The 16,937-nt window shown below is 49.4% G+C and overlaps 1 protein-coding gene across 2 annotated transcripts in view; it reads right to left on the bottom strand.

Moving 5' to 3' along the window:
* Positions 1 to 1,278: 1,278 nt before the first annotated feature.
* Positions 1,279 to 16,937, bottom strand: part of WDR25 (WD repeat domain 25) — a 144,478-nt gene continuing 128,819 nt past the window's right edge. The window contains exons 5-7 of one of the 2 annotated variants that reach the window (XM_029236563.1): positions 5,400 to 5,570; positions 2,718 to 2,858; positions 1,279 to 2,145 (exon numbers count right to left, since the gene is read on the bottom strand). In XM_029236563.1, the coding sequence (XP_029092396.1) occupies positions 1,924 to 2,145; positions 2,718 to 2,858; positions 5,400 to 5,570 (534 nt within the window). In that variant the 3' untranslated portion in view covers positions 1,279 to 1,923. Of the gene's footprint in view, positions 2,146 to 2,717; positions 2,859 to 5,399; positions 5,571 to 6,830; positions 8,070 to 16,937 lie in introns of those variants that run through there. The other variant, XM_029236564.1, reaches the window with a different exon arrangement.

Genomic DNA, 16,937 nt, shown 5'->3' with positions numbered 1-16,937 from the left:
CTGGCTGTGACCGCACAATAGCGAAAGGGGGTGACGGGGTTGAAGTCCACGGCCGTCTGATCCCAAAGCCCACATCCTGCGGGCAGGTCTTACCTGCAGTTATTCACAGAATGCCTCCCGCATGCAGGGGCCAGGGATGCAGCCGGGAGCAGGGCCCTGCGAGCCCGGGAAGTTTGCACTGCACTGAGCACGCACGCTGGGAGGCAGCGTCAGGAGGGGACGGGGCTCAGGGCGCCTGTTACACTCGGAGCCCTGAAGGAGTGGGGTGAGGGGGGAAGAGGGGCCCAGCACAGGGGGCGGCGGGAGGCAGCTGTAACCTGGGAAGGCTTCACAGAGGAAGTGACCCCAGGGCGGGCTTCACAGGTCACAGAGCTCCCCACTCAGAGCAGGCGAAGCCACCTGGGGGCGTGAGGGGCAAGGCAGGAGTGTCCACTGCCTGCCCAGGCTCTGAGTGGGTGCACAGTCAGCCTCCCCTCTGCTCAGGCTGGGGCAGCCCCCCGTGCGGGCCTCCACTTCTGCCAGGGCTGAGCATGGGGTGCAGTTATCTTTCCCTCCACCAAAGAAGCCATTCTTGAGCCATTCTTCACCTCCCTGGTGTGAGGGACACCCGGGATCCCGTGCTCGCCACCCACCCACGCGCTTGGCCCTGGCCTCTCCAGCCCAGCTCGGGGGCACAGCATCCACTCAACACCCACTGCAGGCCAGGCTTCGTGCTGACTGCAGGGGACGGGGACGAAGGACAGAAAAGGGGTCGGCCCTCAGGATGAGTCCCGCCTCAGGGCCTTTGCACTGCCCTTCCCTCTGCTTGGGATGCCCTGCTTGTGGACCCCAAGATTCCCAAGGGCCCGGGGGTGAGTTAGACACACTGAAATAAATGTCTGCCGCCAGCCCCAGCAAGCCCCAGAGCCCCTCCCAATCTGCCCAGTCCCCCTCCCCAGACTGGAGCTCCCAGGGTGCTGACACCCACCACACACTTGACCTTCTTGGGCCCTCACAGCAAGCCTGCAGGCTGGTGATTCTGATACCACTTTACAGAGGGGCTGAGGCTCCGAGAGGAAATATGACTTGGTCTCGGCTACACTGACAGCAGAGCCGGGCCTGGAGCCCAGGCTCTGGAGAGGTCAGGCTGGCCACCACCTGCTCCTGTGGCGTCCTCCTCAGGTCCCCTGTGTTTTCTCACTGACCCCCTGCCGGGGACACCCTCCTCACAGGCTCATGGTCTGCCCCCTCCAGGGAGACTTCCAAGGCTTCAGGGATGCCCCGGTCCTGAGACGTGCACCTTTGGTCCCCACCCTCACCCATCAGCGGATCTCTGGGCTCCTGGGGGCTTAGGGCTCCTTGAGGCTCCTCAAGGGCCCTTTGCTTCTCCACATTGATCCCTCCCCCGGGGCAGACGCACTCCCGTGGGCAGCGTGCACACCTGACAGGCAGTGGGCAAGGAGGAGTGCAGATGGCCCAGGGCTCGGGCAAACCCGGGGACCCCGCTGGCCACGCTTCGGGGGAGGGAGAGGGCGGCCCGCGCCTGAGCAGGCCCTGTGAGACCGGGGGCGGGCAGACCTGGACCCAGCGCCCCCGGGGGCTGCCCCCCCTCCAGCTCCCACCCCAGGTTTTGTCTCCAAACTCCAGCAGGCCTGCGAGTGGGGAGCCGATACATATTTGTCGCTGAAATAACCTAAGAAAGAGCAAAACACTCACGTTTATTGAGCGTCACCAGCACCGTGCCAGGCGCTTTCGCTCACGCAGTCCTCAGAACCCCGAGGCACACGGGTGTTTGTCCCCATTTTACAGATGAGGACGCTGAGGCTCAGAGGGTGGAGAAGGCAGCGGCCACCCGAGCCTGACCCCGAAGCCAACCTCAGAGCCTCCTCATCACACACACCCACCCACCCCGGCCGGTGTCTGGAAGGTTTCGTGCTGGGAGGCTCAGTGCCAGATCTTAACGTCGCCCTCCCAGGAGCAGGTGGCGAGGATGGAGGGCAGCACGGGGTGGAAGGTGGTGCCCACACAGGCCTGCGTGTGCCCGTGCAGCGTGCGGGCGCGGCTGGCGGTGCGGAAGCTGTACACGAGGACCCGGCCGTCGGCACTGCCCGTCAGCAGCAGGTCACCATCTGGAGAGCACTCACAGCCCACCGAGTAGCCTTCCACCTGCAGAAGGTGACCCGGGGTGAGCAGGCCATGCGGCACAGGGCGCATGGCCTCCCCTGCCCCTCCCACAGGGGAGCGGACTGGGGCCCAGAGGTGGCCAGGAGCAGGGCTGGGCCTCACACCCAGCGGCCGAGCTCCTGCCCTGAGGCCGGGGCCCCGGCCTCGGCCTGTGTCACAAGGCTGGTTTAGTGTAATCCAGACAGCCCAGCTCTAGGACAGCTGATGGCGTCTGGCCTCCGCGCCAGGCGCTGGGTCCCCACTGGCTCTGCCCCATGAGGCAACCCTCAGCAGGGAAAGGGGGCAGATGGAGAAACAGCCCCACTCCCGTTCCGTCCTGCGCCCCTCCCCAAGCCCCGTGACCTGTCCACGTGAGCTGACAGATCAATGAAACTGTCCCTGCCCAGATGTGGCCCGGGGCCTCGAGTGGACACCAGGCCACATGGCATGGGGTCACCCGGGAAAGAGAAAACACGAATTGCCTGGGCAGAGGGTCCCTGCCCTCAGGGGCCGCAAGCCCCTTGCTGGCGTTGTCAGTGGGACAATTTTCCACCTGGGGGACAGGGACGAGGTACCTTGTGGCCTTCGTAGCGCCGCCTTCTGCTCATCCGGTAGGGCCACACAGCAGAGAAGAGGGCCAGGTAGTTGCCGTTGGTCTGCGCCAGGAACACAGGCTCCCTCGGGTGCAAGGTGAGGCTGGGGCAGGTGTACCTCTCCTGAGAAACAGCAGGGCCACAGAGAGGGCGGAGGAGGCTCCCAACTGGCCTTCTGCCTCTGACAGACTCACCCCCCAAACTCTGCCCGTGGGGCCTCGGGCCCCCTGCCCAGACCTTGGCTTAGGGGTCTGTGTGAGTTTCCTGCTGCTGCTGTAACAAAATGCCTCCAACTTCGTGGCTTAAAGCAACACACATTTATTATCTTACAGTTCTGGGGGTCAGAAGTCCGAAACGGTCTCTCTGGGCTAACTGAACTCAAGATGCCAGCAGGGCTTTGTTCCTTCTGGAGTCTTTAGGGGGGAATCTGTTCCCTTGTCTTTTCTGGCTTCTAGGGGCCCCCTGCACTCCTCGGCTCATGGCCTTTGGAGTAGACTGAAAAATGTCCCACCAAATACTTCCATGTCCTAATTCCTGGGACCTGTGAATGTCACCTTATATGTCAAAAAAAAAAAAAAAAAAAAAAAGGCGGCGGGAGCTTGCAGATATAATTAAGGATCTTGAGATGAGATTATCGTGTATTACTGCCCTAAATGCAATCACATGCACCCTTATAAAAGGGAAGCAAAGGAGATCAGACACACAGAGGAGGCGATGTGAAGACGGAGCAGAGAGAGACCTGAAGATGCTGGCACGGAGACTGGAGTGATGCAGCCACAAGCCAGTATCACCAGAAGCTGGAAGAAGCAAGGGACAGGTGCTCCCCCGAGCCTCCAAGGGGAGCGGGCCCTGACAACATCTTGATTTCAGCCCCGTGATACTTTTTACAAATTTCTGGCCTCCGTCACTGAAAGAATACGTTTCTGTTGATTTAAGCCACCAGGTTTATGGTAATTTGTAATTTGTCACACAGCGATAGAAAATGAATCCACATGCCCATCTCCCCACCCCCGGCCCAGCCCAGGGTCCCGCGCAGCCAGAACACATAGTAAGTGAGAAGGTGACTGGCCAAGCGGGGAGGTAAATGCCTGCACAAGGGGTTCCAAACAGGAGGGGAAATCTCACTGTTGAACAGGCTCGGGCACACAGAAACACCCATAGAAGCTCCCTTCTCCATTGTACGTGTTCCGTGTTCTAGGTGATGTCCTGAAGCCACAGCCTCTAACTGAGCCCCAATTCAGAGGGTGGCGTCAGGAGCAGCTGGAACCGTGGCTGCAGACGAACGTGTTGTCAGAGGCACACGGTGGCCCGATAACGAGCTCCTGGCGTGACGCTACCGGGCAGAGGAGGCACATGTAACCTGACAACGAGCCCCTGGCGTGACGCTACCGGGCAGAGTGCCTGCTTGCCTGCACAGAAGGTGACGAGGTGTGACCCTAGGAGGGCTGGGGGCTCAGGCACACAGCACTTTCTCTACCTCACTTGCTTCCCTGGTCTCTGCAGGGCCGTCAGAGGCAGGATGCCCCAGTGGCTAGACATGCCCGTCCGGGCCCTCCCAGGGCTTATCGTTCTCGGTGGGTTGCACTAGAACCCTGAAGTGAAGGTCTAGAGGCAGGTTGGCTCAGGGTCACTTAGAATCCTCTAAGAACAAGGGAGAAAGCAGGGAGGGGAAGATGGTGTATATATACGCCTGACATATATTTTTAAATTCAGGGTGGCAGCACCAAAGAGATTAGCCATAGCTAATTTGAAATCTTAAAAGATGATGGTGGGTGGTGATGGCGGTGATAGCGGTGATGGCGGTGATGTGTGGTGATGTGTGGTGATGGCGGTGATGGCGGTGATGTGTGGTGATGTGTGGTGATGGCGGTGATGGCGGTGATGTGCGGTGATGTGCGGTGATGGCAGTGATGGCGGTGATGGCGGTGATGGCGGTGATGTGTGGAGATGGTGATGGTACTAAAGGTGATGGTGATGATAGTGGTGATGGTAATAGAGGTGGGAGTGATGACAGGTAGTGCATTTTATGGAGAACTCCCTGTGCCTGGCACTGTGCTAGATTCTTCATAAGTACTTATGTCTTTAAATTCTCAAAGCCACTCTGTGAGGCAAGAAACTTTCTCACCCTCAGTTTACGAAGAGAAAAATGAGAATCAAAGAGGGTAAATAATGGGCCCAGGCCCTCTGCCTATAAGTGGTGAATGCAGGATTTTAATGCAGGTGGTCTACCTTTGGGGTCCCTGCTTGAACCCTTGAGTCACAGCCCCTGCCAAAACCACTGAGCCAGGGCAAGGTGGAACCCTGAAGGCTGGCTGGGGTGGCGGAGGGAGGGTAGGGGTGTCTCGGGGGTGCATCCGCGTTCCCGTGGATCTGGACAGGGCCGCCCCTCCACACGCTTACCCCGGGGCCAGGCTGTGCTGGACGGAGGATGAGTGAGAGGACCGTTAGGGAGTCACTCCGATCTGGGAGCCAGTGGAAGGTTCTCTGGACAGGCCTGGACCTGCATTTTGCCTTCCCCGACCCTACAGATTTCAGGCAGCCCATCTGTCTCCAAAGGTCCTGTCTGCCGAACCATCTCCGCAGAAGTGCCCTGGGGCCCCGGACAGCCTGGGACTACACGGATGCACCCTGAAACTGGAAGCAATGCCAAACAGGGTTTCTCACGTGGAAAATCTGGTTGGAGATTTTGGCGGAGCTCCGGAAATCCCAGGCAATAATGGTGCGGTCGGCAGAGTCCCGGCTCGAAGCATCTGTGCTGCTCAGAAACTCGGAGCCTTCCCGGAGAAAGAGGATGTCCAGGGTCTGCTGGACGGTGGCCTTGTAGCTTCTCACCACCTGCAAGAATGGGCACCCGTCATGCCGGTGGGCCCCAGGGGTACAGGGCGGGTGCCACAGACAGGGACAAGGAGGGCCGCTGAGTGCCCCGAGGGCTGGAGAGTTTGGAGAGGCTGGTGCTGGAAAATGCGCCCCCAGGCTGAGGAGCCCAAGCGTGGAGGTGGGGCTGCTGCGGGGTGACCTCAGGACCTGCCCCGTGATACCTCCACAGTGGGCAGTCCTCTGCGTCCCCTCCCCACACCCACTGGCGCATGGGTGCAGGGAGGCATGAAGATCTCCCCAGTCAGACTGGTCCCCTGGAGAGCAGCGGGGGCCCAGCGAAGGAGAGCTTAGGGAAGGGCCCACGCCTAGCCAAGGGCACCTAAAGGCACCAGTGATGCCCATCAATACCAGGGCCATACTGTGTGCGAGGGTCTTGCTTCTGAAGAGGTCACGTAATTCACAGCTTTCAAAGCCTCAGCCTAACGTCCCTGGAGTGATAAGTGCATCGTGGGAGCCAGTGTTCTCGAGCCCACGGAGCCAGAACCGCAGCCTGTAAGTTAGCTTTAAAGACACTCTTTCTTTCTTACGTCATCACCAACATTCCACAGCCTCCTGTCTCTAAACTAACACAATTAAGCGGCAAGCTGCTGTTCCGCTTCCTTCAGGGCGTTTTCTCACATGAACCTTCCAGCCTACAGCAACTGGGCTGGGCAGGGGCAGGGTGGAGGTCCCAGCACCCGGACTAACACGTACCTCCATGCAGTAAACTCCTGGGCAACACGACTTTAAATTGCAATAGTGAGCAACAGGCCGCGGGCACAGTGCCTTGGGCCCGCCTGCCAGGTCTGGCGGCCTGTTTACCAGCTCCCAGGGCGCCACCATGTGGCCACAGCATAAACACAGCTCTCCGGCACCTCGGCAGCCGGCCGTGAAACGAGCTGTCTTCACACTTACTTAAAAACTGGAGTTTAGGGATTCCCTGGTGGCGCAGTGGTTAAGAATCCGCCTGCAAAGACAGGGTACATGGGTTTGAGCCCTGGTCCCTGAAGATCCCACACGCCGCAGGACAACTCAGCCCGTACGCCACAGCTACTGAAGCCTGCGGCACCTAGAGCCCGTGCTCTGCAGCAAGAGAAGCCACCGCAGTGAGAAGCCCGCGCACACCAAGGAAGAGTAGCCCCCGCTCACCACAACTAGAGAAAGCCCACGCGCAGCAACGAAGACCCAAAGCAGCCAAAGATAAATAAATAAACATAATTTTAAACAGTAAATATCTAAAAAAATAAATAAAATAAAAACTGGAGTTTACAAACTTTCAAAATGTTTCAGACATAGATTTTCTATCATCCTCTTTCAAATATATATAAGTCAAATTCACATTAAATGCAGCACTCCATAAATCCAATTTAGACAGAGGGGTATTTTGAGACCCATTCTCCAGATGAGGAACACTGAGGCTCAGAGAGATGTAGGGATTTACTCCAGGGTGCAGGGCCAGGGTGTGGTGCTTCTCTGGGGCCCACATCCCCGTCTCCTGCTGGCCAAGTCCTGCCTCAGTAAACGCTGGGGCAAATTCCTGGGGGAGGGTGGGGAACAAACGATTACCTTCTCTGAGCCTCTTCAGAAGCAGCCCTCAGCTAGGGCGATTTCAGGGTGGGCCCCCTGGAGCCTGAGGAGTAGTCCAGGGGTAGAAAAGTGAGGGCAGTCCTGCAGGCCTCTGAACACTGGCCAGCCTGTGGAACTGCCCACCTTCCTCCCTCCCTTCCTCTCCCACTCTGTGCACCAGGATCCCACATGCCCGCTTTGCCCTCCCAGGTAGCCATGAGTCTCCTGGAGTGTGGGCTGGAAGGAAAGCTCCAGAGCCCCCGCCAGGAGGGGCATAGGAGCCGTGCTGCTGGCAGATGCTCTGGCCTGCCCAGCCTGGAGCTGGGGCAGCGGTCTAGGGCCTGGGAGGGGACGTGGACCACTAGAGTCCCCAACACGTGCTCTGAGACGTGCACAACATCCCGACTCAAAGAACAGCGCCGTCCCAGGGCAGGGTTTGGAATCTGCTCTGGTGGGAAGAGAAGGGAGGGGAGGGAGCAAGGCCCGTCGTCATGGCTCCAGATCCATCCCCACCTCCCATCCCCAGCGCCACGGTCACCTCTGACTTAAACCACCCTCTCCACCAGCAGCCCCAGGCCTCCATCTGCCAAGGCCACATGGGGCCTGAAGGCCTTCCTGCTGCCTTTCCCGACGCCCTCCCCATCACCACAGTCCAGGCGAGGAGCAGGGAATCAAGGGTGGCAGGGCAGCAGGTGCCGGGAGAGGGGTAAGTCCGGCCCAACTCACGTCCCTAGATGTGGCCTGTGCACCGAGGCGCGTCTCCTCCTGGGCGGCGGGGACACAGCCCCAAGAGCCCATAGGGAGTGGCTGCCGATGGGCAGGACCGTGACATCCGTGGGCACCTGAGCCCCTCTCCAGCGGCGGCACCTGGATCCCCACACGCACTCGGGAAACACACTGACCCAGGAAAGCCTGGAGGAAGAGGAGGGCCCGTTGAGTTCCAGCCACAGGCCGGGGGTTTCACAGAAATCATCTCCTGATGGCAGCAGGAGGAAGCTGCTCCCAGAGGGCGGTGCGAAGGCCCAGAGAAGCAATGTGCCAGGGGTCCTCGGCCTGTCCCCGGCAGAACCACCCACGTGCCCACCGACACACCACCTGCCTTTTCCAGGAGAATGAAAACCCTCGTTCTGTACACTTCCTGAGAATGGATGGAAATGGCCCAATTCATTAGGGCGTCGTAAAATCGAATGGCCAGGAAACAAGCCGTGTTACGGGCGATCCCTGCCAACAGCGCTGCTGTAACTGGAAGGCTGACCTTTGAAGTGATTGCCGCTGAACATGATTTACTTGCCTTCACAACTGCTGCTGCCCCGGGAAAGAGCAGAGGAGCCATTTGTGTGTCTAGCTGGTGGGTTTTATGGCAACCTTAATTACACCGACAGCTGGTACGTCCCATCCCAGGGGCGTGGGACAGCGCTACAGGGCCTAACTAGCTGGATCCACAGGGAACCTCACTCAGACCCTTCTGGCAACCTGGGCCTCTGTCGGCAGACAGTTGTAGACACTTGGCCAAAAGTCTCCGGCTTTGGGAAAAATGGAAGACGTGATCAAGACACATTCAGGTGTGATGAAAATCACCTAATATCCTTAAAATCTTGTCTGCTTGGCCCACCAAACAGACCTCCGAAGGCTCACCTTTCCCTTCCCCGGGCCGTGCCACTTCCGAGGTGGGCGGGGTTGGGGGGCAGGCTCCGCGGCTGGTTTTGAGTCATCACCACCAGGGGCCTGGACTGGACAACAAGCCAGCCTCTCGCGTCTATGTGCTGCTGGACCCCAGAAAGAGGGAGGCTGGGGGCCCAGCTCCCCCCTCCCCTCCACCCCGGCCAGTCCTCTGCACCCAAGCCTGGAGGGAAAGTGAGGGAGACACTGCTCTGGGCCCCCCAGGATGGCCGAGGCCACCTGCCCGCCCTACAGGACTGTGAGTTCCTGGGGACAGACGCCTGTCACATTTCTGGGACACCCTTGGCCAGGACTGGGTCTGCACACTGCAGACATCAGTAAGTTGTGCTGAATTAAGGGCTGGATAAGTGAATGAGCAGATAAACAAATGGACGGACGAACGAAAGGACAACTTGAAAGGCCTCTGGCTGCCAGTAACAGGCGGGCCCTTGGGGCTGAGGCAATGCACGTGGACCTGCTGCCACCGGCTCCAGTAGGCGCCCTGGGAGATGGTGTTCATTCACGGGGCCCTCCATGGCCCTCGGCGTGGAGACAAGGACACCTCATCCGCCAAGGACCTCCAAGACCGTGGAGGGGGGAGGGGAGGGAAGGGCTCAGTGCATGCATGCCACCACCAGACATCCAGAGGCGGGAGGGCCAAGCTCTCAGGCAGACACCCGGGTATCTGAGCCTGATGACCTATCACTGGCTGCGCGCCGCTGGGCAGGCAGCTCACCTCTCAGCGCTTCAGTCTCCACACCTATAAGGTGGGGCTAAGAGCAGGACCTAGAGCTTGGGCGTGAAGGACGGTGACAGGCCTGGCCAAGAGGCCAACACACAACAGATGCTCATAAACCTCTTCCCAGGCCGGCCAGAGCTAGTCCCTGGGATGGGGCTGGGGGTCCTTGGGCAAGTCCCTTCTCCCCAGATTTCAGTTCCTTCCCCTTGAATATATTGGTCTCTTCAAATTCTAAGATGCGAGGAGTCTCTGCACAATGGCAAACTGGAGAGGTGAGTAAAGAGCCCCTTTCTACGGTTTAAAATCACACAAGTAAAAGTAGCCAATCACATGGGATAGTGTACACCAAAAGTGCTCTGTGGGGCTTCCCTGGTGGCGCTGTGGTTGGGAGTCCGCCTGCCGATGCAGGGGACACGGGTTCGTGCCCCGGTCCAGGAGGATCCCACATGCCGCGGAGCGCCTAGGTCCGTGAGCCGTGGCCGCTGGGCCTGTGCGTCCGGGGCCTGTGCTCCGCAACGGGAGAGGCCACAACAGTGAGAGGCCCGCGTACCGCAAAAAAAAAAAAAAAAAAAAAGTGCTCTGTGGATAATTTTTTTAAAAAAAAACAGAAATTTATATTAAAACAAAAGAAACTATACAAATATGAAAAGAGAGTATGACTGAATTTTTCTACAATCTGAGAGTAGGGGAAACTTCCCTGGTCATCACTCCAAGGCCAGAGCAATAAAAGAAAAGATGCATAAATCTGGCTACATGAAAATAATAGTAGTAGTAATAATAATAATAAACATTATTGCACGGCATAAAAGACAGGTAAATAATTATGAAAAATAAAAAAGACAAATGGGAGAGATATTTGCAACTTATATTAGAGGCAAAGGTCACTGTCCCTAATACACAGACAGGGTCTAAAAATCGATGAAAAAGACCAAGAGCTCTACAGAAAAATGGGCAAGAGAAGTGAACAGAGAGCTCATATGAGAGGGAATGTAACTGGTCCTTCAATCTTGCTCATAAGAAATGAAATTTTAAATTACATGGAGATATCATTTCTTACTTGTCAGATTAGAAAAGCCAGAAGTTTGACAACACACTCCGTTAGGTGGCTGTTGAGCATTACTTACTTTGCACACTGCTGACAGAAATGCAAAATGGTACAGTCCCTATGGAGAGAATTTGGGTGACACCAAGCAAAACAGCATGTGCCTTGTTACTCGGCAATATACATAACCCAGCAAACCAACTTGTAGGAACTGATCCCGAAGTTACAGCAGCAAACACCAGAAAACATAAGCACAAGGCCGCTGAAAGCAGCACTACTTGTAAAATTAAAAAGCAGAAATAACCCAAACGTACAAGAAGGGACCAGTTAAACAGACATCAGTCCAGACACACTCTGGAATACCATGTGTGCTGCTGTAAAAAAGAGTGAGGCCCATCTCCCTGCCTGCTGTGGGCTGGCTTCCAGGAGGTACTGCTCAGTGCAAAAGCAAGGTGGAGAGCAAAAGGGCGTACAGTAAATACGAGAGGTTTGTGTTTGCTTCCATAAAAATAGTAGAAAGATAAACCAGAAACTAAATAAATAAATCAGTCAGACTGCCTCTAGAGGGGAGAGGACAGAATGGGGGAGACAGGGCTAGAGGCAGAAAGTAGAGGCTTTCTATAGAGGGGCAGACAGTAAATATTTTAGGGTTTGGAAGCTACATTTAGTCACTGTTGCATTCTCTTCTGTGTGTGTGTGTGTGTGTGTGTGTGTGTGTGTGTGTGTGTGTGTTACAGCCATTTAAAAATGTAAAAATCATTCTTAACTCAAGGACCATACAAAAACAGGCCGTAGGCCAGACTGGGCCCATGGGCTGTAGTTTTCCAATCCCTTCTCCAGAACCATGTATGCATTTTATAAAATTATACAACAAAATTAACTTAAAAAGCAGGCTCTAAAATGTGAAAGCAAAATCAAGCAAATGAAACTAAACATGTATTGAGTTGGTAGCTTAATCACACAAATGGGGTTTATTTTAAGAGACATTAAAGCATAGTAGTTTAAGGCAGATCCTCAGTTGAATATACATTATGAACAGAAAACCAGTAATCTGATGGTAAACCCTAATTGGATATACCTTGTGGACAAAAAGAACTGTGAGAAATCTTCAATTGTCTTCAGTCATTACATTGCTAGTGTCCACATACACCCAAAAAATTGTGGTAAGGAAGACAGAAATAAAATTTTTCAGTTTAAAAGAGATCAAAAACATATAAAAACAAAGAAGCTAAAGAAAAATTCTGTAATGCTAAATTTGAATTGGACAAGTCAGCATAAACAATGATATATTTTTTTCTTAACAAGAAAAACATTTCTTAGCTCTGTCCACAGAAGAAGTCTAGAAACAATGACCAACCACAACACTTAGATTCTGGTCTCTAAACCCACAAGTGACACAGATGACAGAGCAAGGCATTACAATGGTCATCACAACTATACATAACATATGTTTAAGAAGGTAGAAGGAAGACTGACCAAGGTTAGTAGAGACATGGAGGATGTATGAGCCCCTCATTGAATTTCTAAAGATGAAATGCACAATGTTTGAGGAAAAGCTATATTAGATGGGATTAACATCAGATGAGACACTGCAAAAGAGAACATTACTGAAACTAGAGGACATAGCAATTGAAAATTTCAAAACATACTGGAGAGAAAAAAGACTGAATTTTTAAAATGAACAAAATCTAGTTTTAAACCAAAATGGAGCAAACCCACTATGATCTCTCACTCTCTTTCATAAATTACAACTAAAAACTCTGGACGAAATTCAAGAAGCAACTACCTGAAGATTTTGAAAAGTAAATAACAGCTGATAGGTTGAAGAGGGAAGTCAAAATTTGAAGAAAGACCCGTATGACAGGTAAGGTTCTAGTTTTTTGTTTCTTTGTTTTCATTTTTACTTTGGGGGTTTGGGGGAGTTTTTCTGTCTTTTAACTCCTGATGTTGACCCACAGACAGACTGAATCAAGGAATCACATAGTAGACATGGACAGCAAAACTTCTGAAATAAATCCATCATCCTGGCCAGAGGAACAAGAAAATGGGTCCTTGTAGGCCAGAGAGTACCGGGTGAAATTTTTAAAATATCTCCTTGCTCTCCTAGCCCTGCCCTGATGCCAATCCCAACAGCTCTGGCAGTACAGCACAAATACCTAAAAACCAGAAGGGAAAAAAACCTGAAGAGAAGAACTGGAAAAGGGAGGGAAATTCATGTTATTTTTTCCTCTATCTTCTCTGGCCCATTTGCTTTGAAAGGGATCCCGGTTATGGACACTGTGTGACGAGGGAGAAGGCTAACATTCTGAAAGAACTCCATTGCTCTGGGCAGAAGAACCAGGAAAGGAGGCCCAGGGAGCCAGGCAGTGTGGGTCAAATTCCAAAGAGGAGATAGCTGAGAAGGGAATCCTCTACTTCTGTATATGAACTGACACACATCCCAGGACAATCCCTAAGCTACATGTGCATGGAACATGGCCAAAGGGGCACAGCTAAAGCTCTGAGAAGTGGAGTACCATATAACTGCTGCCTCAGTCTGAAACTAACCCTTTAGTGGCTCCGCATAACAAAGGTTTTTAATACAGAACTGAAAATGGAGCCACTGACCACAGGAGATAAGGAACTTGCAATATGAATCTAGCAGGTTTGGTTGCCTGTTAAGACAAACAAATCACTATTCTCTACAGGATTTTAATAGGACCCAGGATCTTACAACATAATGTTCAAAATATTCAGGATATATTCTGAAATTACTTGACACACAAAAACCAGGAAAATGTAAACAGTACCCTTGAGAAAAGAGAAACCATAGATGCCAACCCTGAAGTGACCCAGATGTGTGACCCATATTATCAGACACATTTAAACAGCTATTAAATAATAATCATCAATGAGATAAACACCCTTGAAATAAATGGAGAGATGATTTCAACAGAGAAACAGAAATTATATATATACTTTTAAGTAGAAATTTTAGAACTGAAGAAAACATTTTTTAATCATGGGATAAGCACAATAACAAAATGGAAGTGACAAAAGAAAGACTTAGTGAACTTGAAAAAGGATCAATAGAAATAATTCAATCTAAAGAAAAAATAAGCAAAGACTTAGGAACCTGTGAGATAATATCAGAAGCTTAAATATTTTTGTCAATGGAGTTCCTGAAGGAGAAGGAAAACAGAGCAGCGCAGAAAAGAAATACTGACTGAACATGCCCAAATTTGGTGAAAGGCATAAATTTAGAGTCAAGAGATTCAGCAAGCCACAAAGAGGGTAAAAATCAAAGAAATCCAAGCCCTGACACACCACAATCCAACTGCTGAAAACATCAAAGAAAAAAATCTTGAAAGCACCCGGGGAAAAAATGAACCATTATATAAACGACAATTTAAATGCTGTGGATTTCTCATCAGAAACTATGGAGGTTAAAAGGCAGTGGGACATACTAAAAATGGTGAAAGAAAGGAGTGTCAACCCAGAATTTTATAGACAGTAAAAATATCCTTCAGGAATGAAGGTGAAATAAAGACCTTGACAGATGAAGAAAAACTAAGAGGATTTGTCATCAGGAGACCTGCTCTATTTAAAACAAGCGCTAAAGGAAGTTCTTCAAGTTGAAGAGAAATAATAGCAGAGGAAAACTTGGAACTTCGGGAATGAAGGAAGAACAACAGAAATGGCATACAATTGGGCAAATATAAAAGGTCATTTTTCTCCAGTTAAATTCTTTAAAATATGCATGACTGTTGAAAACAAAAAATTCTAAGTCCTTAAGGCAGAAAGAAAACTATACCAGACTTGAATCTACACAAGAGGATGAAAAGCAGCAAAAAATGGTAAATACGAAGGGAAATAAAAAATGCTTTTCTATTATTAAAATATTTTTAAGACAATTTGCTGTTTCTAGCAAAAATAATAACAATGTATTGTAGGGGATTGTAATATACGTACAAGTAAAATTTATGCCAAAAAAAGCACAAAGACCCTGAGGGGTAAAATTGAAAATCTGTATATTGTTCTAAGGTTCTCATACAATACAAAAAGAGTTAAGACTTGAAGGTAGACTGATGAGATAAAAATATATATTATAAACTCTAAAGCAACCACTAAAAATAAACCACAACACAAATCCACAGATAATAAAGCAACAAAGGAGATAAGAAAAAAATCACAAAATAAAAGCTAAATTAATCTATAAGGAAACCATAAAAACAAAAAAAGGAGAAAAAGGAATAGATGGAACAAACAAAAAAAATAGCAAGATGCTAGATTTAAACCCAGCCATATCAAAAATTACATTAAATTAAAACAGGGTAAATATACAAGTCAAAGGAAAAGATTGTTATATAGAATTAAAATGAAAGAGCAATACCCAACTAAATGCTGTCTATAAGAAACATGTTTTAAAAATAAAGACACAAATAGGTTAAGGTAAAAAGATGAAAAAGATATACCATGCTAACAGTAATCAAAATAAACCAAGAATGCCTGTTAGTAACAGACAAAGTAGATTTCACAGTAAAAAATATTTTCAGGGATGAAAAGGGTCTTTCACAATGGTAAAAGAATCAATTCATCAGGATAACATAACAATCCTAAATGTTTATGCACCTGATAACAGGGCTTCAAAATAAGTGACGGGAAACTAACAGAACTTAAAAAGTATATTAGACAAATTTACGCTTATAGTCACAAATTTCAACTAGGTGCTCATAACTAACAGAACAAACAGAGATATCAGAAAGGATACTGAATACTTGAATAACACTATTAACCAACTTGAGATAATTGACATTTATAGAACATTGCACACAACACAGTAGAATATACATTATTTCCAAATGCACACAGAACATTTACCAAAATAGACCATGTTATAGGACATCAAACAAAATTTCAATAAATTTAAAAGGATTCAAACATACAATGTATGTTTTGTGACCATAATGGAGTTAAATTAGAAATCACTAACAGGTATGTAGAAATTTCCCAAGTATTTGTAATCTAAACACTCTTAAATAATCCATGGATCAAGAAGAAATACAAAACGTAATTAGAAAGTATTTTTAACTGAATGAAAATGAAAAACAATATATCAACAGTTGTCTAATGCAGCTGCAAAACCTAGTGGAAAATTAAAAGTACTGAACGTCTATAATAGAAAAGAATAAAAATCCCAAAATAATGACCTCAACTTCTACTTTATGATGGAAAAAAAAGATAAACCTAAGTTTTAAGCAGAAAAAAAAACGTTTAAAAGAAAAATTGATCACTTTTTTAAATAAAAGAAATAGAGAAAAATCAGGGCATCCCTGGTGGCCCAGTGGTTAAGAATATGCCTGCTAATGCAGAGGACATGGGTTCAATCCCTGGTCCGGGAAGATCCCACATGCCACAGAGCAACAAAGCCCATGCGCCACAACTACTGAGCCTGTGCTCTAGAGCCCGCGAGCCACAACCACTGAAGCCCGTGCACCTACAGCCCATGCTCTGCAACAAGAGAAGCCACCCAATGACAAGCCCACAAACCACAACGAAGAGTAGCCCCCTCTCCCCTCAACTAGAGAAAGCCCACGTGCAGCAACAAAGACGCAACACAGCCAAAAATAAATAAATAAATATATTTTAAAAAAGAAACAGAGAAAAATCAATGATACAAAAATGTATACTTAAGAAAGATCAACAAAATTGATAAATCTCTATCCAGACTGATCAGAGGAAAAAGAGAAAAGACTCAAATTACCAATATCAGGAATGAGAGAAATGAGGTGACATCACTACAGATTATACAGATATTTTTTAAATAATTAAAATAGTATGAAAAACTTTATGTCAAAGAGATAACTTTGATGAAATGGATAAATTTCTTGAAGGATACAAACTACTAAAGGTCACTCAAAGAGAAACAGAAAATTGGAATAACCTTATATTTACTAAATAAATTTATTTGAGGTTTTAAATCTTCCCGCAAAGAAAATTTCAGGCCAAGCCAGTCTCATCACTAGTCGATTCTAGCAAATATTTATGGAATAAATAATATCAATTATGCACAAACTCTTCCAGAAAACTGAAGAGAAAGAAACACTTCCCAAATTACTTATAAGGCCAGAATTACTCTGATACCAAAACCAGACAAAGATATTATAAGAAAAATATAGATCAATACCCCTGATGAACATACATTAAAAATTCTTAACACATTTTACCTAATAGAATCCCATAAAGATATAAAGAAGATAATGTATCACAATAAAGTGAGATTAATCCCAGTAATACAACGTTGTTTTAATATTTGAAAATCTATCAAGAAATTCCACCATATTAACGAAATAAAAGAGAA

The sequence above is a fragment of the Monodon monoceros genome, unplaced genomic scaffold (assembly GCF_005190385.1).
Source record: "Monodon monoceros isolate NGI ecotype Baffin Bay Population unplaced genomic scaffold, NGI_Narwhal_1 Super_Scaffold_21, whole genome shotgun sequence".
Taxonomy (NCBI): Eukaryota; Metazoa; Chordata; class Mammalia; order Artiodactyla; family Monodontidae; genus Monodon; species Monodon monoceros.
This window is presented reverse-complemented; position numbering and strand designations above follow the sequence as displayed.